The sequence below is a fragment of the Calypte anna genome, chromosome 3 (assembly GCF_003957555.1).
Source record: "Calypte anna isolate BGI_N300 chromosome 3, bCalAnn1_v1.p, whole genome shotgun sequence".
NCBI classification, from domain to species: Eukaryota; Metazoa; Chordata; class Aves; order Apodiformes; family Trochilidae; genus Calypte; species Calypte anna.
In genome coordinates this window covers 33,470,773-33,495,285 of record NC_044246.1, presented here as the reverse complement: position 1 = coordinate 33,495,285, position 24,513 = coordinate 33,470,773, and the positions used below count along the sequence as shown (strand labels likewise).

General features: G+C 36.8%; 1 protein-coding gene across 1 annotated transcript in view; it reads left to right on the top strand.

The window, feature by feature from the left end:
* Positions 1-24,513, top strand: part of UTRN (utrophin) — a 352,138-nt gene that overhangs the window by 133,134 nt on the left and 194,491 nt on the right. Inside the window, exons 39-50 of the mRNA XM_030446581.1 lie at positions 127-264; positions 983-1,135; positions 7,451-7,642; positions 9,426-9,598; positions 13,303-13,453; positions 14,790-14,965; positions 16,055-16,190; positions 17,647-17,796; positions 18,996-19,080; positions 20,254-20,459; positions 21,554-21,671; positions 24,090-24,295. Coding sequence (XP_030302441.1) covers positions 127-264; positions 983-1,135; positions 7,451-7,642; positions 9,426-9,598; positions 13,303-13,453; positions 14,790-14,965; positions 16,055-16,190; positions 17,647-17,796; positions 18,996-19,080; positions 20,254-20,459; positions 21,554-21,671; positions 24,090-24,295 — 1,884 coding nt within the window. The remainder of the gene's footprint in view (positions 1-126; positions 265-982; positions 1,136-7,450; positions 7,643-9,425; positions 9,599-13,302; positions 13,454-14,789; positions 14,966-16,054; positions 16,191-17,646; positions 17,797-18,995; positions 19,081-20,253; positions 20,460-21,553; positions 21,672-24,089; positions 24,296-24,513) is intronic.

The window sequence follows — 24,513 nt, the reverse complement described above, 5'->3', positions numbered from 1 at the left end:
TTGTTTGGCTCATACTTAGATAATAAAACAGTTTTCTACTGTTCTGTTAATACCTGAGCAGGTAATAAATTCATTTTGGAAACCATAGTTGAGCTTTCTATAGATAATAGATTTTTGTAATTTTAGCTGGACCAAGAAAGAGCTCAAATTGAAGAAGTTTTACAGAGGGGAGGACAGTTGTTACAGCAGCCTATGGAGGACCATAAGAGAGAGAAGATCCGCATACAGCTGATGCTTCTGCAGAAAAAGTACAACAGTGTGCAGGTATGATGAGGATTGTTACTATGCTTACAGCTCATTTATGTAGTCTTGGGTATCTCACTTATAACCTGATGAAGGCATATTTAGCATACAGGATTCTCTGGGGGAGAGTTAAATGTGTGCATACACACTTTGTATCTTTGTGATTCCAAACTAGGAATTTTGTCATTACAAAGTTTTTTATAATTTTTGATTTGTAAAGTCCTCCTAACAGTTTCACACAGATAGACATATAGATACACGTATACAGATAGATTTGAGTTCTCAGCTGAAGAAATCTGTGTGAATATGAATACTCCTGAATTCCTCTTCCTTTCTGCAAGGGGCTATTAGCAGTTGTGCACTCTAGTATGTTATGGTGCTTTCATACACATGCCATACTAAAAGTGCTTTTGTGTAGAACAAAGAAGGTCTGTATACTTAGTCCTTTTTATTCACCTGTTTTACTAGAGCTGATAAGGGGAAGTGTAGCTCGGGGGCAGGGTAAGGCCCTCAAGTTGGCTTTGATTACATGTCTGTGCAGATAAATAGAGAATATTTTTTAAAAATGGCTATTATGGATATTGGAATTTGCTTCTTTAAATGAGAATCCCTCAAGGTTATTTTTGGTTTTGGTGTGGTTTTTTTCTGTTTGTTTTGCTTTGTTTTTTTTTCAAATAAGACCTATCCTGTTCATTACTTTCCTTGTTATACTGTATTTTCCTAATGTACTGCATTGTAGGAATGCAGGTCATTTCAACAGAGGCATGTGGTCGAACTCTCTCCAGTGTTCTCCCAGTATAAGAAGGAACATGACAGTCTAATGAAGTGGCTGGATGAAGCTGAGCATCGTCTCTCAGGGCTACAAGGTGTGGAAGATGAACAAAAACTACAGGTGAGAGTTCTTTTTCTTAGAACAAACAGAGTGAAGGCTACATATGAGCTTCAGAGATTGATATTTTAGGGCTTTATGGATGTTCATTTGACACCTGCTAGGAAAAATGTGTTTTCAAAATGACAGCGTTCATTTTTCATTAGGAAATTATCTGCATGCTTTTGTTTGATTTCTACATAATTATATATATACATAAATATATACAAATCCCAGCCATCAGGCTAAGTCTTAGAGCATGATCTGGGCAGTGTGGTTGAATCAGGACAGTTTCTCTTTTCAATCTTGCTCATGGAGGTTATTATTATCTCTTCTTGATGCCTGGGCTCAAACAGTCTGATTCAGTGTCTGGTTGGTGCAGGTATAACCTCATTTGAAGCTTAATCTCAGTGCCTCGGCATCCTGTGGTTGGGGTATTGTAACAGTTCTGACACTGCCATTCAGTGCCTCGAGTGCTTAGGGAGTGATAATTATCCTCATATGATTGATACTGCTGTACACATTGAAGATTAATAAAAATGACACAGGTGGAAGTATTTCTGATGAGGAGAGTTATATATGATAATGCACGTGCAGGTCTTGACAAACAATTTCACAACTGATTTAATAGGATGTCAGGATCTGATAAAATTTAGTGCCCAGAAAGCTGTATGTCTTAATTGTTGAGAGTACAGACAGTTTCTGTGGGGTTTCTTTGCTTTGTTGTGTTTTTGTTCTTAATGTTTTTTGGTTTATTTGGTTTCTTTCTTTAAATTTTATTTCTTCTTTTCATCCTTCGAAATACTTTGGTTACATGATAATTAGATTAATATTTTAGGCAATAACAGTGAAGAACCTTTTGAAGCAGTAAGTAATTTCTTTGTCAAGCTTGGGGGCTAGGCAATCTGTCAAGTACCTCTCAGCTTCTGTGTATGAAGCTTCATAATTAAAACCAATAAATCTCTTTGACTCCTCTGTAACTTTTTAACCCAGCACTGATTAACTTGAAGGCAGGGGTAATATGCTCTGGTTCCCTATGAGAATCACACCACAAAACCTCTTCATTCACAGCCATAGTGCTACCTGGCTTCAGCTGCTTATGGTAGCTGTAGACCTGTGTCAGTCTGCTTGCCAAAGTTATGCTGGCTATTCGATAGCACCTATCAAAGCAAACCTTCTAAGTCTGCTTCTCTTTAGAGAGACTTTTTTCAAATTATGAGCCTCCCACTCAGAGCTGGGCAGCAAAGATGGCTCCAGTGTCAATTTAAGACATTTGACTGCTCTGTTGTGTCCCCAGCGGTCACTCCTGAGGGGTGGGTACCTGCACATGGACTCCTTGCACATGATGCCAGGGAATTTTTTTAGAAGGAAGCTGGGATCTATGCACATTTAAAGTAAGCCAACACGATGCAGTTTCTCTGTTTGATCATTAGCTACTTTGAGTGAATCAGTTGCCAGATGGAAAAGGGAAAAAGGTGCAGCTGGATGGTTCTTTGCTAATGGATGCAGTCCAGCCACAGCCTGGTCTTCCTCATTACTGTTGCTCTCACTGCATGTTGACTGATCTTCTTTAAGAGAGATGTCTTGCCTCCTATAACGTTCTTTTCTTTAAGGAGTTACTTCAGCTGATTTCTCGTACTGCTGGATCCAATACTGCATCTTGTTATCTGGATGCTGGATGCAGTATGTCATGTAGATATGGGTTACCATAACAATTACAATAGACTATTGATGGAAAAACCTTTTCTTTGCTCATAATTACTTATAAGTTGTAAAAAAATATACTTCCAGATGTAGTTTCTAGTGTAGCTGATTCAGGTAGGTTTTCAGAAAGGGACTGCATCAGTTTCCATTACTGCTGTGAAGCTCAAACTGTCTGCTTTTGCTTTGTGTATGTGTGCCTCTAACTTTTTGTTATTTGAGTGGCAAGCCAGCCGGTGCCAGGTGACTTATTTTGCCTTTATGGCTTGTTCTTTCACCTGCCTTACTAACTGATCGTGAACCCTTTTAGTAGGGGACTAATATTTCTGAAGGGAAAAATATTGTTCCCAAATATCATCATAATTTTGGTTAAACACAATTGCTCCAGAATTTTCTTTGAGCCCCCAGACTTTCCTTACCCAGTACTAATGCTGAAATTCTGCATCAGAAACAACACCCCCGCTCCCCCAATTCTTACCATCTATTTTGTGCTTGAACACCCTCCCTTCCCCTTAGTAGGGTTGTCTCATGAAGGTGAGGAAAGAAAAACCTTGGATGTATCCATAGGGCCCTCAAAATGTCAAATAGCAAATTGCAGTGGTTTTTGGTCATCTCAGCTCAAGCCTGAGAAGCACTGAGTTAATTCTTGACCCACTAGTGAGTAGCTAGGTTAACCCCTCACCTTGATGTAAGGAAGGTACAGTGAGCAGGGGAAAGGAGATAGTGTGTGAAATGAACAAATAAGGAGGGAAGGAAAGATTTCAGCTGCCAAGATGGGGAGTGGACTCCCAATTAAAGTTTTATGCAATACAGTATTTGTGGTTTTATAAATAAGTGTGGAGAAGAGGGCCTATTTATGGTGCTTGAAGGTCATAGATGTTTGATTTGTTGAACATAGCTAGATCATATTCTTCATCATGTATGCATCAAGGGATTATGGAGTTAAAAGTTTCTGAAATATTGCTAAACCAGCTGCTTAGCAGGTACTTCTGAATTACCATTGTTTCTGCCCTAGATCCATTAACTAGAAAAGTCTGCATTGGAAGCTTGCATCTCCTTGGTTTTCTCCTTTTCTAACCTTGCTTTAGTATTTAAATTGCTCTATTCTGACTTGGCTCAGAATGAGGGAAAGGAAAAATTAAATCTTAAATTGCAGAGGTAATTAGTTGACTAAAGTTCTTCAAAAGATTTTTTTTCAAGTTTTAAGAAACTGTTTTGAAGTCAAAATGATAATTTTGCAGATGGTAAGTGAATTTGCTGTTGCAATCACAGTGCAGTTTTTCCTCTAAGCTTGAAACACAGACACCATCTTAAAAACTCTTGAAGTATTATTCCTGTAATAAAGAAAACATGCTTGTTTGCCTGTTGGCCTTTTTATAGGGAAGGTTCTGGGTTACTTAAATATTAGCCCTTGGCTATGCTGTCCACAAATATGTTCCTTGCTGACTGCATTAATTAACCCAGAAGAACAAATAAAATGGACATGAGATTTTACTTTTGGAAAAATCTTTTTTCTTAGAAAACTGGCTATCAAAAATGTTTTGAGTGTGAGAGAGCTAGGGCAAGGAATGGTTTAAAAAATTAGCATTTCTAATCAAAAGATATTTATTTGCAAAGACAATAAGTAATATGTGGTGACCTGAGATTAGTCTGTGTAAGCACTTTCGGCTAAAATATTTATGTAATATAACATGCAAGGTTAGATTCTATAAATTTATGTCAATTTCCTAGGCAGTTTTTTCCAAAAGCCACTTAGAAGCAAATTAGAGTATCTCCTTGAGCTGAATCTTCACTAGGTTTTGTTTCAAAATATATTTAAGTGTAAAAGGGGAAGAAAATTTAAAAACAGGTTCTGAACCTCGGATCAAACTAGTTGGTAAGTATAGGAGGAAACAACTTTTTATTTAACTATGAAATTGAATTGTTTTTAACAGCTTTCAGTGGGAGGAGTAATTTATAGAATGTACACTAGTAACTGAGTATTTTGCTTTTCTCTCCCAGTCCTATGCTTTTTCCTTGTATTTAAATAGAGACCGAATTTAACAAACATGCTCTGTCACCACTGAAATTTAAGTAGAAAAGAGCTATTAAGTTGTTATCCAACCATATGTCCTTCTAAGTAACTTTTGATTAGCTTTTTATCTGTGGATGCTTAAGAAAAGAGCTTGATTGCCTGTTTTTTTGATTTTTAAAGAAAAACCCAAAACCTCAGAAACCTAAAAACCAGTTTCTGTGACACTTGTGTTTGATTTGCATGATATGGTTATGTCAAACTTCCATCTTATAGTACTTCATGCTGCACTTCAGAAGGTGCCAGCCTGCATTGCAAGGTAGAGAAGAGATGAACAATTAAAATTTAGTTGTAGTGAAGCATGAATGTGTTAATAGCACTATACATGTGTTTATCTTTAAGAAAAAGGGTTGTGAAAGGAGAAAATATCTATCAGTGGTGGGAGCCAGATGGAGGAGATTAGTAATGAGGTGAGCTCTGCAGGAGGAGCACTATAAGGAAATCACTGCCTTTCAGTAGAGCAACAACCTGGCCCAGGCCAGTGCCATGGGGGAAGCAGAAAGTTTTGGGATTGGCAGCAAATGGAAAACAAGTTTGGTGTACGCCAACAGACTCTTTTTTAAAGCTTGTGCAAGCTTTTTCTAATGCGGCATAAGCTGACATCTTAAAAGATAATTTAAGTGAAGTCCAGAATCTGGGCTGTTGCCTGTGTGAGAGTGGAATTTACTGGGGTGATGGAGAAAACCACCCTGTGAAACTGTTGCAGGCAGCTGTGCTGCTGAGGGCATCCTGATGTTTATTCAAACTCAGGCTTATTACACAACAATCTGAAAAGATACTTAGAGCTGCACAAGATTTGTCTGATTGCTTTGGAGCTAGTCACCTCTCCTTCCTCAAGAAATCATACCACTGTCTAAGCCTTGGGCTTTAGCTACAGATTTCAGTGGTGGAAGGACAAAATATATATACAGCCCTTCAAGAAAACATGCTTGTGTCAGGGTCCAAGATTCTGGATTTGTAACTAAAGCATATGGAGCAGTTTGTTTCTTACTGAAGTGCTTGCTTGCTGAAATAAAAGCAGTGCTGAGTATTTTCTGATGCTTGGTTCTAATACTTGTATTCAGTAGACTCAATTTCTGCTTATGTGCCAGTACATCCTATTTCTCTGGTATGCAATGAATGACTGAAAGCATGCCATGTTTGGTGGTAAAGGTCTTGTGGATGTACAGCTGTGTCTGCAGTTCAATACAGGGCTGACTCTTTGGAAAAAAAAGGCAAAACAAAAACAACCACAAAAACAAACAAACAAACCCAAAACCCCACCCCAACACAAAAAAGTCCAAACGTACACAAAACTAACAAAATCCTTAAGAGCCATCAGTGCATAAGAAACCCTGAATAGTGATTACACTAACATGACTTTTCTACTGCAGTTCTTTTTTTCCTGTGAAGTACAGATGCTGCAAACATTAAATTCCACTCAGAGTGACATATTTGAAATGCTTAAATATGTAGAGGAGGAAGATACAGGTGCTGGCAAACAACTTTGTTAGTGGACCTTAATATTTTACTGGTTGTCAGCTGTGCTAGGTATTTGCATGTGTATCCATCCCAGACTAATTGCAAATTAAAATTCACTGTCTGAAATTGCTGTGAACATGCATTTATTCTTCACACTCTTGCCCATATTCTCAGCTGTTAGTAAAACATAGATTTGAGTGTCTTTTCATCTTGTTTGACTCAAATTCACCGAGTACAGGATGGTAGCTTAGAAATTGCTTGAATTCCTCACTGTTTAGGGGTGAGTTTACTTTTTTATTGCTGATATGGTAGCAGAATCCTGTTGAACAAGAAATCTTTTCAGCAAAACAACTGCTTTCAGTCTTGACAGTATCCGCTTCACCTCCTGCCTCTGCTGCCTTTGCCAGGCATAGCAGAATACAGCTGCTTGCAGCTAGCTTCCTAATGCTGCAGGTCCAGGCTGTCATTTATGATCAAAGAAGAAGCTACATTAAATTACTTTTCTTGCTCTCTTATCTGCTAACATAGTCATTAGCTTGATAGCCTGGTCTTACATCCAGAGCAGATAACAACTGCCAAAGTCTTGAGGAGTTAATGTCTCTCAGTGCTGCAAAAAAGAATGTTGTGGTACTGGTGTAGCACTAATTTATTTTAAAAATAGTTGGGAAATGTGGGTGGGGATGCTTATTGAGAAGAATATGGAGAGGAAAACCAAGTCTACCTCAATAAATAGGTAGCTTCTGGGAGGCCTTGATGGTGGGTTGTAGTCACAAGTAGATACACTCTCAGGCAAGAAGTGTAATTTCTGGAAATGGTAAGAATCAAGGTGCCCTTCTCACTCCTCAGAGTTTTAATAAAGGTAATACAAGTTCATTGTGAAGCATGATATCTACTGTTTTCTAATTTTTTAAATATAGAAGCAATTCTCTGTGGGACTTGGAGCTTTCTGAATTTATGTAACATTGCTAGAAAGACCTTTGTTTTGTCTTTTAATATAGAAAAGTAGTGAATTATGCTATATTATGCTGAATATGGTCTACTGATTTGGAATTTTTTCATGAAATTGTTTGTTTTTTGAACTATAAAAGGAACTTTCATGTTTTTAGGCAATCCCTATCCAGCAGAGGTTGAAAGGCCACTTTAATGTAGGGGTTAGGACCTTGCCCTTTTCGACTGAATACTTGGTTGAAATCAACAAAGTCTTGCTGGCCATGGCTGATGTTGAACTGCTGCTGAATGCACCAGAGCTTAACACTGGCATCTATGAGGATTTTTCAACTCAGGAAGATGCACTGAAGGTACTGCATGCTTAAGCTTTATACTGAGAGGGAAGAACAGGAGAAGGGAACAGCAGAAGAAAAAAAGACCACCTTAGTGACTGTGTAGCTGTATTTATATTTTTGCTCAAGAAATACTGGATCAATAGGCACTGAAAATTAAATAATGAGAGAGCTTTGTGGCTAATTTTTCTTATGCAAAATCAGGATATGAAGTGCAGCAGCTTGAGAACTGGATGGAAGTTTGGGAGAGAAGGGCTTGTCTGTTGGAGAAGCTGTTGTGTCTTTCATCACCTAGTCTACATAATATGTAGCAAAATGCTAAAGCCAAATGTCCTTATATTCCTGCTTGATTTCTTTAATATAGCTGTTTTCTGTGAAATGTGAAAACAGTTGTTTACATGGGAAGATGGAGAAAGGGAGATCTTTGTATTGTATATGAAGCTTTGTTTGAGGCCACAAGACAACATCTATGTGTTCTGATTAGCAAAGCATCAATATGTGGTGAATTTGGAACTCCCACTTATTGCCAGCTGGTACATTTACTGTGGTGATTAATAATGAAGTAGTTAGGGACTTGTCCTTCTTCAAAAGAGGACAAAGAAAGTATTTTTGAAAATACTAAATCCTGCTGCCAAATGTGAGTTAAGTATTTAGAAGTCTGAATCCTGGTTAATTTGGAGCATGTCAAAGGAGCACGATATGGAGATTTCCGTACAAAACATCTATTGGAATTGGGAATTGCACGTGGTACAGCGGAGCTGTACTTCTGTGGACTGGGAAGCACTGTTCTCATATTTGAGGCAGTCAGGCTTTGCCTCTCACCTAGAGGAAGATCAGCTGTAATACAGCTCATTTAAAAGCTTTTCAGAATTTCAGTCCACTTTTCCAACCTACTTTTCTTTGCACTGTATATGTGCTTTAATTCTTCAAATTTGATTTTTGGCCCAACTTTCAAAACCAAATAGAGGAATGATGCCAACCTTTGACAAAGTGGATGACACTTCTGCTTTGTTGATGAGATTCTCTTGTCCCTGTTTACTCTGCTTCTGTGCTCCGTTAGTACAACTAGGAGTGTTTACGTTAGGATGGGTTTAAAACACCTCCTTTTGGTTAAGGTCGTGAATCTGATTTTCATATTTTGTTCTATTATATGGCTGTTTCCAGAAGAAGCAAATAGCAGAGCATGGAATTTTTAGAAATGTTACTGGTTTAAATTAAAAAAGATAAGTAAATTCCACAGTTTGCATGGACTGTTTGTCCTCTGAATACCAAGGCAGTATTACAACAGCATGTGGTTTAAAGGTAATTCCACATCATAGCTCAGTGATATTTGAGATAGATTGCTTTACCTTTGTAATTTAAATATAAAACTTTGATGTTGCTTATGCTTTTGCAGTTCCATGCATATGAGAGGTTATGTGAAGCATAATAAAGTCATATTTTTGGCTCATTTATGAGGAAGGAATATATACAGTGTCTTCATTAAATGGGCAGATTTGTTTAATAATGAAGATACTGCTGTTCTAAGTATGATATGCCCCTTCGGGATCAGATTTGGTATAGAAAATATTTAAACCTCTTCATAAAAATACTGAGGACACATGCTTAACAAGTTGTGGTGGGCTATTCAGTTCAGTTGCTGAAACTGGTTTAATCTGTAAACTGCTGATGGGCCATGATCTTATTCCAGATACTGATTTTAGAGCAGTGTTTTGAAGAGATTTTGCCTTTTAAATTTTTTTTTTTAATTTCCTGCTGATGTTGACTTTACTAATGACTTGTTTTACTCATGTGCTTTCAGAATATAAAAGATATTTTGGATAAACTCGGGGATCAAATTGCGGTCATACATGAGAAGCAGCCTGATGTTATTTTAGAAGCATCTGGACCTGAGGCAATACAAATAGGAGATGCATTAACCCAGTTGAATGCAGAATGGGATAGAATTAATAGAATGTACAATGATCGTAAGTGGTAAGTCAAGGATGTTTGGCTTCTGTGACCACATGCTAAATATTTTATATACTTAAAAGTAAGTGTACCTTAATGGTAAAGAGTTTGGAATTAATCAGCTTTAATAACTGCCAGAACTGTTGAATGTTGAAACAGTCAGTGTGTGCTAACTGTGGTCTGGGTGTTTTTATGAAGCTGATTGGTTTTACTTGATAAAATAGAACATTGTGCTTATAAAACAGTTGGGTTTTTTTTTTCAAGGTATCACAAAGCAAAGTTCTAGAAAAAAAAATGTTGAGTAAGACATCTTTTAACAATTTGAGGCTACTTTTGATGGAGGGTAGATTTTGAGATGGGTTTTTTAAAATAGAGCAAGTATGATAGTTGCCAGTAGTCTCTGTTGTAAATAATTGAAGATGAGGGATGACCATATTAGAAAATTTTGTGGTTGAGAGAGCAAGAGAATATTGAAATCGATGCTTAAGAAAAATGTACTTTCTATTTCCTTTCCAAAAAGATCAAATAGCTGTAATTTCACTTATGTAAATTAACTTATGTTCTGTAGAGCATAAAGTAATGTTTTAGCCATCTTCACTTGCTTTTTAGTGCCAGAACTCTTACATGAAACACAGTTGGTAGTGTATTTTGAAGAGATGTTTGAGGAAGAGTGTGTTACATAAGCTGGTGATTTTAACTTCTAAAGCACTGGTGTATGTGTAGGAATGTAAAATTTGGTTGGTATTGGTTGGGCAGAGTCTTCAAGAAGTTCTGCCCACTGATCAGGGAATCCCCAAGATTTCTAATAACTCAGCAGGGAATATTGTTTTGATGATTTTTAATTTGAAAGCAAGTAGTGGTGCCAGCTGGGTACTACCTTCTGTGCTCTTGCTAGCTGCTGTGGTCACCTGCTATGTTTGGAGACAACAGCTCCAGAATCTGTTGCCCATCTGAATTTACATGCATGCAGCCATTTTATTGTCTCCATAGGTCTAGTACACACTAAACTTTAGTCGTGCCTTTTCCCCCTCTGTTACTAAATTGAAAAGCTTTAGCTAGTATTTTCCCCTCTATAAGTGTAAGTACAATTTCATTCACTACATATTTCATTAACTATCAAGGGTTAACCAGAAACCTGTCACTGAATCACTGAAAAAGACAAGTGTATCAAAGACTAAGTTCAATGCTTATTAAATAAACTGTCAAAATGCAACAAATTACTTCCTCAGTTGGTTCACTGAATACAAATTAATCTTGAAGTTCATGAAGTTTTAAAAGATTTGCATCTACATAGGAATAATACTGGGTGCAATATTACTGTATGCAAACCAAAGGGATTACTAGACTAACAATTTAAGCTAAAACGGTATGTAGCTTCCTGAATATATTAAGTGCTCCTGTTTTAATAAAAGGATATCCTTTGATTAATGAAGAGAATATTAGTATCAATATTAAAATGCTGTATCTATGCATTAGTATTTTTATACTCATTCTGTTACTAAGAAGATTTTTAAAATCAAGTTTATTCTCGCTTTTCCTTGTGTTGCCCTAGGTATAAGCAAGAAGGACAATCTCATGTAATCTCTGGATTTTTTCTCTTTTTGGATTAGGGAGAGATTTTGACAGACTTACTAGAAACAGTATCTCAAGTCTGTAGCAAGATACTGATTTAATTCAGAGGTGCTTATGATTTTGTGATAGTGGCAGCTAAGTAGTTAAACTTTTGAAAAAAGCTCTAAGCTAGCCAAGCACAAGTTGAATTGAACTGTGTTTACCAAAACTTTAGTGTTGGACTGAACTGCTAGGCTTCAGTTTGACTTGAAAATATGTAGTAAAACACATGTATGGACGTAATGCTTTGAGCAGTTGTGACAGTGCTGGTTCTCTAGTTCTGCTGCTTCTGCTCTGGTCTTTCCAGACTTGTGACTTGGGGCTTAGCTGTGGTTTTGAAGCAAGTGGATTTCTGTAAAGGAGGCAAGGAATAGCCAGGTCTCAGTGCTCTAGTGACAGGACATTGGTACTTTTATGTTTCAGCTAAGTAAATTTTTAGTTAAACAGCAGCATTTGCCTCTGGCTCAAATTCAAAATGAAATTTTGTCTTGTTGCTCAAAATATTGATGGAACTGAAGGCTCACAACAAACAGTAGGAGTTAAAGCTTTTAAAGCATTCTCAAAAGTTTTAAATTCTGGATGCTGGAAAAGCCATGTATTCAAAACTCCCCAGAAACATTAAATTTGAAGAAAGACAATAAAATAGTCTTAAACTATTTAAAGTACTTAAAATATCTCTTCTCATAAAATGTGGAATGAGATAATATAATGAAACAATATATTAAGCTACACTAAAATGTACTTGAGAAATAATTAAAAGGAGAATGAAATTTGGGGTCAGTCTACATCTAGAATGAGATTTTGGGGTTTAGTGTAGAGAATTGAGATGTGTGCTGAAAACTAAATGGTAGAACTAGACAGCAGGGTCAGAAAGATTTTTAAGGCTACCTTTCTTATTATGACTGGCTCACGTGAAGAATAATAAAATAACCCTATTGGGCCAAGAAATATTTGTGTCTTCATAAAATGAGAAAATTGTGATGAAAATAATCACACCAGAAGATTTTGGGAATTGTTGAATTTAATTAGTGAGATAATAGATGCAATAGTAGGTCTTTAAAGTTTGGGTTTGGATATCCTTGATATTATACTACTGATTTCTAATTGCATCTGTATACAAGAAGTAACCTTACAGTCTTTTCTGTTGGAACTGTTGAAGACAAAAATAATGGGAAAGGTGAGATCTTGCCTCTATCACATTAGGGAGTCCTCTCAACAGAAGACCTGGGCTCCTATGTCTTTAAAGAAGGCATTTTATTAGGTTGGGATGAGATATTATCCAGTCTGTTAGCACTGATGTAGATTTCTTGTTTATCTCAAGCCTTCTATCATTTGAGACACTTGCCCTATTAACTTTGTAGTACTGAGCTAGCAATGAACAAGTAGAAGGCAAACTACTCTTTTTATGCCTTTCTGACATAGTTTTCTTATCTAACATTCATGGGCTGGTTTTTTTAGTTCATTAACATAGTAGAAATCTCATTTTAGTTAAAAACAACTTCCTAACTGTGATAATTCAACCTGTTCCATGCTAGAAAATGTTGCCCTTCAAGTTAAGCTACGTATTAATTTGAAGTTGCAAAGATGGTAATAATAATGAAATGCTTGGTAAGTTTTTGTGTGATTAAATTGCATAAGACCTCCTTATGTGGGCCCTCTCATAGTACAGTCAGTGCTATATAATCAAAATCACCTTCACTTTTTAAATTCCATGCACCAGCACCCCATGGTTTATGAATTAAAAAAAAATTAAAAATGAGCAATTAATCATATTTCATGTTCCATCCTGTCTGATATCTGAATGGTTTTATAATGAAGAAAAAAAGGGTTCTGCAGGCCAATTTGATGCAGCTAATCAATCTTTATTTTTTTAAGTGATAGAAACAAAAGTTTGCCTAGGACTGCCCTTTTTTCCTTCGTCTGGAATTTAATGACAGTCTCTGCTGTTGGCTTGTATCAGCTGCTGCTGTGTCAGGAAGCCTTCAGTACTGGGGCTTTGCTAACCAGGGTGTATGTTACCTTTTCTGTTTTTCAAGCAAAGTCTCTACTCAATGGAGTAGGAATCCTATCCATTTCACAGAAACGTTTTGGGTAATTTTACAATGCTTTGTTTTCAGTTGCTTTGACAGAGCAATTGAGGCATGGAGGCAGTTCCACTGTGATCTCAATGACCTCTCCCACTGGATAACAGAAGCTGAAGTGTTATTAGCTGATGCCCATGGTCCAGATGGCAGCCTGGAGCTGCAGGCAGCTGAGCTGCATCAGCAGGTATGTAAGATTTGTGCAGAAAATGAGCAAGCTGGAAAAAGGGTGACTTTTGTCTAAAATTCTTCTATATAGACATATAGATTTGAAATGAGGCTGTGCAATCATAGTTCAAGTGGCAACTCTTAAAATTTCTTTTCAATTGCAGTTTAAAATGCTGCTTCAAAAGATTTCAACTCCTCCTTATAGTATGGGGTTTTATGGTGACTCAGTAGGTGGGTTTGAGATAATTTGATAATTCAAATGTGGGCATAATTAATCTTAGTTGTTATATATTTCATTACAGCTTTGAAAATACATTGTTAAGAAATCCAGGATATTATTTCACTTTCTTTCTACCTGTAATTAAAAAATGGACCCATTAGAACCTCTCCTCTCTCCCCTCTCCCCCAAATATTTTGATAAATCTGCCTTTTATAAACAACCTAGAAACAGAAGATGCCAGTTTCAGATGTCTTAGGTTTGATTGTTTAAGACTTCAGTTCTGAATTGAATTCCCTGGTGTTTTTCTAGCTCATCATTATGGAAGACAAGACTTTTCTCTTTAGCTAAAATACTTCATTTGCATTTAAGGAGAAAACCTAGCTTTAAGGATCAGGGGTTTTTTTGTTTAGGGGGGGGGGGAACAATGCTTATCCAAGAGTTAGGTATCCTTTGCTGAAGAAATGTGTGTTCTACCTGACATACAGTTTGTATTTTATCCCTCTTGCTCCTTGGGGTTTTATTCTAGGACATTTTCCTTATCTTTCTTGAACCATCTTATTCCTGGTCTACTTGCAAAGAAATTTTGACTAACAATGTAAGAATAGTGTAGCTGTTAGGTATATTTGAAGATATGATTCTGATACCTTCCAACTTCCTGTACTTTCATGGATTTTCTGTGAGGTCTGGGGAGCCTGGCAGCATAGCCATAATTATCCTGGCTAAAATACTGTTAAGTAACAGAAACAGTCAGGGGCATAGCTTGTTAAAAGAACTAGTTCATAAAAAGCCATACCATCTCTTAGCACTGCTAGAAAGTGCTGTATGTTAAGAGGAAAGAAATCAAATGTAGATTCTAGCACTGGTGGTTTAAATAACTTTTTGTGATCCTAAGTTGTATTCAGTGGGCTACTCTGTGTCATTATCTCTTTGGCACTCATTAGAAAATTGAACTATGTTTAACAACAGACTCTTACTAATTTAAATCAGCAGCATCTGATTTTAAGTAAAATGGCTTTAAGTGTCTGTTTTGGTGAAATAATATGCACCTAGGATTTGCCCTGCACGTTATAAGCCACAGATCAAAATCAATTTATGTCAGTGATAAAATTCAGACTGGCTTCTATGTTTCTGACAGGAACTCGAGGAGGGAGTCAGCAGCCATCAGACCAGTGTTTCAGCACTGAACAGAACTGGGGAAGGGATTATACAGAAACTCTCTGCTACAGATGGGAGCTTCCTGCAGGAGAAGCTGGCAGGACTGAATAGGCGCTGGAAAGCCATCACCATGGAGGTCACAGACAGACAACAGAGGTAATAAGTTAATCAGAAATTTGTATGTCTGACCAGATGTGATGAGGAGAATCTCATTTAGACTCAGGGAGAAGATAGTGTCTTCTATTGAACACTGTTGTTAATCCAGATTTCCCTGACATTCAGACCTCTGTTTTGAACTGATTTCTCATAAATGTGCCTGCAACTGACTGCTTAGCGAGTCTGTGCTTAACACAACTCAACAAATGACAGCCTAAAAGATTCTTGTGACTTTCCTTTGTTTTCAAAATAATAATTTCATTGCTAAGCCAGGCTTTTTAGGGAGGAATGCTCAGTTTCTTTCTCTGGCCAAAGCTGAACTGTAAGAAGTTCGATTTCTGTTTTTACATTGTCAAATATAAACTAACTGAAACACTTTTGTTGTCCTTGGATTTCCACAATACAATTTAAAAAAGGTCTTTAAGTCTGTGTTTGAAGTAATTTAATCCATTTTACCAGCTATTTTCTGAACAAAATGGAAATCTGTTTTGAAATAGCCTTCAATTTACTTCAACATCTAACAGAAAGGTTGTTCGAGATAAATATATGAACTTTCAGTGTATCTGTGAATATATGGTCAAATCTCTATTCTTACTGCTAAAAATGTGTAAGGGTTGGAATGAATGGTTACTTTTGGAGGCTATCTATAGAGTTGTTTTTTTTAATCAACTCCCGATTCATTTAGAAATGTTAATATGATTTTTTAAAAGTATTTAGTCTGAGAGCTTCCATGAAATGTTTGTATGATGTAGGGAATTTTTCCCTTGGAGCTTTTTAGGGAAATTTCTAGTACTTTCACCTTGTATTACCTTACAATTATTAGGCCTGAAGGTGTTGTCATACCATCACTGCAGACTTTTAAAAGTCTATTTTTTGGCTTTGGTACCGAAATGTGTGTATTTGTAAGGTGGTACAAAGTATCTTTCATTTTAATGATGAGGATAGAATACTTTGAATACTAAAATGAACCCTTTAAAGATGCTCCAACAGCTGCAAAACATGTGACTATGTCACAACAGGGGTAATGTAGGACTGACATGTTGTGCTCACTGCAGAAATGCATGTGGATTTTTTGTTTTCCTTTTTAAGGCTAAGAGGAGAGAATCAGCAGCTTATAGAGTACAGAAAGAAGCTTGATGAGCTGCGTTGTTGGTTGGAAAACGTAGAAAATGCTCTGGACTCAAGATTTACATTCAACCATGAAGAAAAGTTGCGAGAGTTACAGGCAAGATCAATGAGTGTGTCCTTGTAGCTGCACATCTACGTCTTGTGTAAAGTATCAGGACATGGCTTTTGGAAAGGGGAATTTTCACACTGTAAATAGCCAAAAAAATGTTATGTTTGTGTGAGTCAGTTTTGTGATATGACTTAGACAAGATGTGTTTTGTGATGAAGTTGGATTTAGTGGACAGTGTTATCTAGCCAGAGAGTGAGAAAGATATGTACAACTGATAAAAATTTAGGTAGTAGAACTTCATTGGAGATGATGTCCCCAGGTCAACTTTCTAGTTGTCAGAATGTCAGCAAAAAGCCAATAAGCTTTAAATGGTAAGTAGGCATAGTTGCTCCATTTCTGGGGCACCTTTAATACTTTGTTATCTGTGTAAGATTTTCTTTAACCTCCTTTTTAAACTGTAAGGGTTTTGGTCATTTCAAGTGATGAAGTCAGCAATTTGTGTGCATATGCATGTGTGTGGTTTTCCTGTTTATTTTGTGTCTGGCTTGACAACAAAATATCTTCAGTTTGTAAAATATGTGAAAGAGAATGTTTCTGGAATCCTAAAGGAATGGAAGAAGTATTCAATGCAACATACCTGCTTGCTCACTTTTTAAAAAATTAGTTAATTTTAAAACAACCTTTGTTAGTCTAAGTCAGGTAGGAAGACTTGAACATAAATGATGTAAAGTAGTTGCAGTTATGTTTGCCTAAACAAATAGTCTAATGTCAGTTGAGTATTGGATGTCTGACAACCATGAAAGTTCAATTATTCTTGTCACTTATCTTAATATAGATACCTGAAGTGAAAGGTAGAAGTGGAATAAGGCAGGCAGAAGAGCAGAATTTGCTAGACAAATGTTGGTAGGGAATTTGTAAGTACCAATTTAGCCCACTGAAAGCAGGAATGTGTGTGCAGTTTTGGTCCCATCTATTAAGGAAAGGTGAATTTGCAATAAACAGGTACTGAATAAGAATGCTGGGCTTTTTAGGAAGAACTTCTAATCTGCAGAGGGACCCAGACCTTGCCTTGTTTTGTCTAGCCAAGTAATGAACATTGAGAAGGGGTATGATGATGATAATTAAGAGAGCTTAGGAAAGGTGAGCTATTATTAAAGGCTGGCATAGCAAAGTGAGAATAACATGTGCTAACTGATCGGTCAGGAATAAATGTAGGAATAATGTGATGAACAGAAGTATTTTGTGAGATGAGAATTAGTGTACATGACATGAAGCTGTATAGGTGCTTCATCTACTTGCAGTTTTGTGGTTTTTTCCAGTTAGGAATGTATGTTGATATTTGAATAAATGAATTAATGATTTCTAGATAGAGCATAGAAACCAAAATAGAAGATGTTATATTTCAAGGTAAATTTCTAAATATTTGAGTTAAAGAAAAGTTTTCCTACCACACTTACAAATGTCTGCATTTTGCTTTGGTCTAAAACTCTTCTCTCCCTTTTAGGTCTTAAATGTACAGATGGAAGTACAGGGAGACAAACTGCAGTGGCTGAACAGGACTGAACCTGAAGTGCTTTTGGATAAAAATGTTGATCATCAGGAAAAAGAGAAACTTTCTGATTGCCTGCAATCCCTCAACATGAGGTGGAATAAGGTATGCATTTCCTCAGCATTGAGTATCTGACGTTTGAAATATAGTGGTATACTCAGAATGGTTGGTATTTATATAAAATGTCTTGGATGCCATGCAGTCCTTTTCAGGCAGTGTCCCAATCCAGGTCTATGTTAAAACACTGGTGGGTATTTGTCCATCAGAATTAATTAGTTTTGTTAGCTTAGGTTTATTTTTTTTGTATGTTTCCCGTGGTATGCGCTTTCTTTTTAACAGCTGGATCAAAAGTATTTCATTTATTTGATGTGCACAGTGATGTATTAATTTGAAATTAATAACAAATCACAATAAATCTTTGCTGTATAGGAAAATTGGATATTTGCAACAGATAAAAGGAAAACAAACAAAGGTGTGGTAAATCTTAGTGAAAAAATCTTATTGAGTGTATCTGGGATTCTCCCTGTGTATAGCTGCTGCAAAATAGAAACTGTAGTGTTCAGTCTCATTGACAAGTGTATTAGAAGAAAATAAGTCACTGGCTGGAGCAAACCAGACTTTTTTTTGAAGCAGAGCCTGGACAACCAAGTAGAAAAAGGAACTGATTTATTTGGGATCATATTGTGGATCAAGGAGTAAAGAATTTATTGGGCAAGTGGATTTCAGATATTTCAGTGAAAGAAAAAAATATGGTTTTAGCTATTCAGCCATGAAAATGGGGATATCCTCCCCTGCTTTGTGAATTATATTCCCCTTCCTGCCTTTTAAAAGCTGTTAAAAGGCTAACTAGACAAATTTGTTGTGACTATAATAGTAATGGTAGTATCACCACAGTAGTGGTAACATTTTTTTCTTTCAAAATTAATTTTCTATTTCTCCACTTTCCTGTCACTGATGGTGACAAATCATGCTTTGCATTGTCTTTCCTTCAAAGTGTACTCAAATGGTAAGTCATAGCTTTGATGCTTAGGCAGTAAAAAACATGTTAACCTGTCTACAGCAGTTCATTTATTTCCCTCCGAGATTTAGGTAAGACACTGGGATTTGTTGAAATAACTCTGAATACCTGTTGGCATTTTTATTGTTTTTAAGTGACATCTTGAAAAGAAACCATAGAAGTATATCTTTACATCATTGTAGCAAGCGTAGTGTATAAAAGTTTATCTTTTAATAGGCCATTACTATTTTCTATTAGTATAAGTTGTCTTACTGGTTTTATTTTTTAATTCTCTGCTGGACTTTAGGTGTTCAAGGAAGTGCCTGACAGAGTGAGGGAACTGGAGTCATTTGTTCGGCAGTCTCATCTTGTTACACAGACAAAGCCATCTGGTGAGTGAGCAATTGTTTTGTCGCACTGAATATTATCTTTGTGGTCAAAAAGAATCCAAAAAGGAAAACCTTCCCTACAAATTTAAGGCAAGTGGAAATAAGAAATATTGTCCATAGCTGTACTTGAGGCTACCTTAATGTTACTATGGCAGAGAGAAGGGATATTTGGTTAGGGAAGAATCAGAGTAAGGCTAGGGCTGGAAGGGACCTTACTGATCATCTAGTTCCTACCCCCTGCCATGGGCAGGTCACTCTGCAGTTCAGTACTGGGGGAGTCTTATGGGATTCCCACAGGAGTTTTGAAATGGAGGAATGTTTTAGTAGGGGTTAAGCAGTAAGCAAAATTTAGTGGAGGTAAACTTTTGCTTAAGGCTTTGAAAACTGTGATTCAGCTTGTTTTCCTTTTATAGAGAGTGTTTGTTAAGCTCTTCTATTTCATTGTTTGAGGCACATGAGTGGTATTCCATGCTCCACCTTGATTTCATTTAGTGTTTTCTTGGAACTAGAACACAGCCAAACACAGCTCCTGGAGCGAATATTTCTGTAAAGCTCATTCCTCACCTCTTTGCAATGTCAGGTTAAAAACCAGAAAGGATGGGGCTGTGAAGTAGCAGGCATTTGTCCCTTCACAGGACAGTGGTATATTGCCATGTCCATGAAGCATCTATTGGAGTAACTTGATTTGCTTATGCTTAAATACGTTCTGAGACAAGCGTGGGGAAAACCTTTCTGTCACATAATACAAAAGTGAGAGAAAATTTTGGAAAATCTTAAACTGAAAGGATTGGTTTTTTTATGCTTAATAAAGATCAGTTCCCATTCATGTCAGGGTGTTAGCCTTGTGCCATTTTGCCTTGGCAATTGCTCTTCTTTTAGGTATTGTATTTAGGCCGAATCACTTGGGTGAGTCTTTGGTATGCAGTCCAATAATTAATAGCCTTTTAGAAAACAAAGCAAAACCCACAAACAAACAAAAAACCACCCCAAAGTAATTGCTCATTGCTTAGTTTCTCATGGTTAAAATGCCTCAGATACAATTTTTGCTGTGCTTTCTCTGTAGATGCTGGTGCATAGTTATAAGAATTAAAAAAAAACAAACCCAAAATCTGTAATTCCCACAATTGCTCACGTGACCATGATTTTTTTTAACAAAAAACCAAAACTCTGTTTCAGACATCCAAAAGGTGGTGCTAGTATCATCTTCATTGGAAATTCCTGTTCAGACTCAGCAGGCTTTGGGACTTTCTGTACCTGCTGATCTGGACCAAACTACAACTGAACTGGCTGACTGGTTGGTATCGACTGACCAGATGCTCAAGTCACTCATAGTCACCGTGGGAAATACCGAGGAGATCAGTCGGGCTCTTGCACAACTGAAAGTATGTGGCTGTCAAGGCTATTGGATTAGGGAACTGGCTCCCATTTTAATAGTTAGTTTACATTTTGTAAAGGAATTGCATCTTTTCTACAAAAAAAACCCAAACTAATAAAGCAACTGACTGCAGTTAATACAACTTGAAAATTATACTTTTAATGCTGTTATTAGAGTTTTTCCTCCTCTATTCTCTCAGTTACTGTGTCCTGATGTGAGTGAGGCACTGCTATTTTTGTTTTAAACAAAGCATCTAGAGAATACCTCATGAAAATGACATGTTTTGTGGAAGGTATAGATTCTGCTGAAGATGTTGGAGCAGCTTCAGATTTCCTTGGAGAGCTGCCTTTATGATGCACTCATCAGTGGTTTCTGATGAGCTCTGTTCTGTTGCAGTTAGACTAAACTGAATTCCAGACATATGCTAAAATGGTTAAAAGCTGTAACAAATACTTATGATGTAAATGTTTGTTTCTATTGATAGCTCATTCTATGCTGAGTGATGACTAAAGGTAGTATTTGTGAGCTGTATGCTCCCGTTAAGGTTCATTTTATTTGACTTGATATCAATTAACATGAGTAACTGTAGAGTAGAAACTGCAGGCTAAAAAAGTGCTTTCCTTTTTCTGTGGGTGTCTGAGATAATCTGGAATTTGAAAGAATAATGTGAGGTACAGTAATTTTGGAAACACTTTTAACTGTAATATTTGTAGTATGGGCTTCTGGTGCCTTGAAGTAGTGAAATAACTATGATTTATACAGCCTGATTGTTCCTCCTGTTTCCTTCTTCATCTGCCATCCCCCCCTTGGTACCCTCTCCTGCCCCCCATTTAAATGATCAGAGCTTGGTATATTGAAAAATATTGGGCAATGACTGCAATAACTGTTGGATTTGTACAGATAAACCTTTACAGCTGTATTTTCAGTAACTGTAATTCAGAAAGTTTTTGCTTTTTTAAAGCAGTGCTTCAATATTGCAATGTGACAATTCAAGAATTGCATCTGGCAAGACATCTTTGGTTGCTTTCTTACAAATAATACAAGTGATGTTAACTAAATTCTGCTCTATGGACTTAAAAAAAATGTTCTAATTCTCAACAGATGACAAAGGCAGAGCTGGATCAGCGGCACCCCCAACTTGATTCTGTTTTTACATTGGCTCAGAATCTGAAAAATAAAACTTCCAGTTCAGACATTAGGACAGTGATCACAGAAAAATGTAAGTTTCTTAATTATATGTTTACAAATACAGTGTTTCCATGGCAGTAAAATAATCTTTATATCTTCCTCTTAAAACTCTTGATTTTGAGCCTAGCTTTATGCACCTTGTTGTTTAAAAACTGAGGGAAACAAATCAATTTCTTGCAAACGTGTGTGGGTCTGCTGTATGTTGTTAAATGAAGCTTAATTACTCAAATAGCTAAGAGTACAGAAAAACTTCCTTTTCTGTAACATCCCTTCCAATTACTGTATGGTCGTTGGGAATTAAGAACAGTCTTATCAGGAATTCTTCCCAATCCTTCTGCCTTTAATGACAGGCTTGTGGCCCTGACAACTTTTTCTAGGAGCTTTCCTACTGAACCCACTGAACACTGAGGCTATGAAGATTTACACTATTTTTCTGTCCTGTTTTGCTGGAGACTGAAGAGATTAAAAATATGTCAACGGTGGAGAGAGAAATGTTAATCTGACCATTAATAAGGAAAAAAGGCATCAACAAATATTTTTTCTTTAATAATATTATGTATTATAATAAACATTATAAAAGTATGCATAATAGATAAAAGTATTTTAAAAAACATCAGTTGTCTATCTACTTCAGCCAAGTTGCTATTGTAGGCAGTTGTTTCTCTGGGATATTTCTTTTTAGTTTTGGGAGGAGACCTAAACACTTAGGAGGTATTTATTTGCAGTTCATTAGGCAGCACACAGAGTTACAGCCTTTTTAAACTCCTGCTGGTTTTGATTTTGCTGTTTTTGTGTACCTACTGATGTCTCCCAGCAGCTGCTTTTTTCCTTTGAACATAACCTTTATCAGATATAGTAAAATATTTATTTATTTAAATACCCACCCCCCGCTTCCCTCCCCCCATATTATTACTTGCTGTTGGGTTATTGAAGTTTCCTTCTAAGTTCTCATTTATCACGATCACTTGGGAAGTGTTCAAGGCCAGGCTGGATGGGGCTTTGAGCAACCTGGTCTAGTGGGAGGTGTCCCTGTTCAGGCAGGGAGGTAGGAACTAGGTGGTCTTTAAGGTTTTTTCCAACCCAAACCATTCTGTGATGATTCTATGACCTACATGATCCATGAAAATGAATCAAGAAGTTACCAGTGGGTTGGAAACAATCTATATTATACAGATTATTAGACTTTTCTAACAGTAATAGTTATTCTGACAAGTGAGCTTCACTGCCATAGTCTTTTAGAGCTCTGTGAAACTGAATATTGTTTGTCGTACTGAGTTTGAGATCTTCCCAAGCATAATAGCTTTGTATTGTTGCAAAAGTGAAAAAATAAAAATGAGTTTTAGCTTAAAACACAATATTTGGCATTTTTACTTCATGAAAGATGGAAGTGACCTGAGTAACAAGTTAATATTAGTTTTCTAAAAATATTACATCCTTACTGGTAATATAAATACATTGTATGGCTTGCACACAACCTACCTGTTGCTGTTCAGAGTATAGGTATGCTCAGAAAATCTAGCTTAGCTTTTTTTGTTGTTGTTGTTAGGTTTGCTTTTTTATATTTACTTTTTTACTCTTCAGTGTTAGTCATATACTATCTTCTCAATAACTGTCATGGCAGGTAATTGGGAAATATGTTTCCACCTTTATAGACTTTCAAGTACTTCTCTTTTTTAATGTTCTGTAAGTATTAAGCTACGATATTCCTCTCTGAAGGCAAACTTACTGCTTTCCCTGACACTTTTTCACCCTAGGCTCTTGCCTTCTCTTTTTCACCCTTTATTTATTAGAGGTTAAGACCTATTTATTTTGATCATCTGATGTAACTACTGAGAGAGGAATGAGCTACTTGAAGGAAATGGGATATGATCAATATCTTCTCTGTTCTGCTGGTAATCTACCTGCAGTCTGTATAATTCTGTTGGAACAAAAGTGTTGAAGTAGATTGTTATTGGACTGTTTCTGCCTCGGCCAAAATACTAGCATAGGTGCTGCTTGACTGTATTCACACACACTTCATGTAAACTATTCAGATCTCATCAGAATTTATTTGTTTGTACTGGTTTAAGTTGCAGGTGTACAAAGATAACTTGTTGGTGTAGCCATCACCCTAAAATCATGCTTCTTGGAGCCCTGCTGCTGGTGTATTTCTGCAGTGCAGCTGTGGCAGATTTGCCTCCCCACGTGTGTACTTGAATTAAATGAAAATATTCCTGAAAATATTCCTTTGAAATATTCCAGAAACGTTCAGTTATTGCCAGTATGCTGACCTGCTTAAACAGGAAGCATACCTGCATTTTTCATTTGCCTTTTGTGAATGTCTGAACTACATGGGGAAATTAATTGCTAATTATGGTAACTAATGCATTTGAGAACTGGCAATTAAGAGGTAGTTATGGCTAACTGTTTATTTCCCTCTGGGTTTTCATATTCTGTATCTTCTCCACAGTGGAGAAGGTGAAGAACCAGTGGGACAATACCCAGCATGGTGTGGAGGTGAGACAGCAGCAGCTGAAGTACCTGCTGGCAGACAGCGTGCAGTGGGATGAGAGGAAGCAAGAAATGGAGCACCTCATGGAGCAGTGCGAGATCCGTCTGCGTACACTCCTGCAAGCCCCAAAAGAGATGCTTATTAAACAGATCACAGACATCAAAGTAAGACCACCTACACTTTCCCCCCCACCTCTATCAGACTCCTCAGTAATGCGATCAGATTGAATTCGGACTTTTTGGGCATTATATCGTCTAAATTGTCTCTATATTGTGTGTGTGTGTGTGTGTGTGTGTATAAGTTCCTGATAACTACTTTCTTGGAGGGAAACAGTTGGCACGTGTGTCTTTGTAAGGGTAGTTGAAATAAGTATAGTGGAACA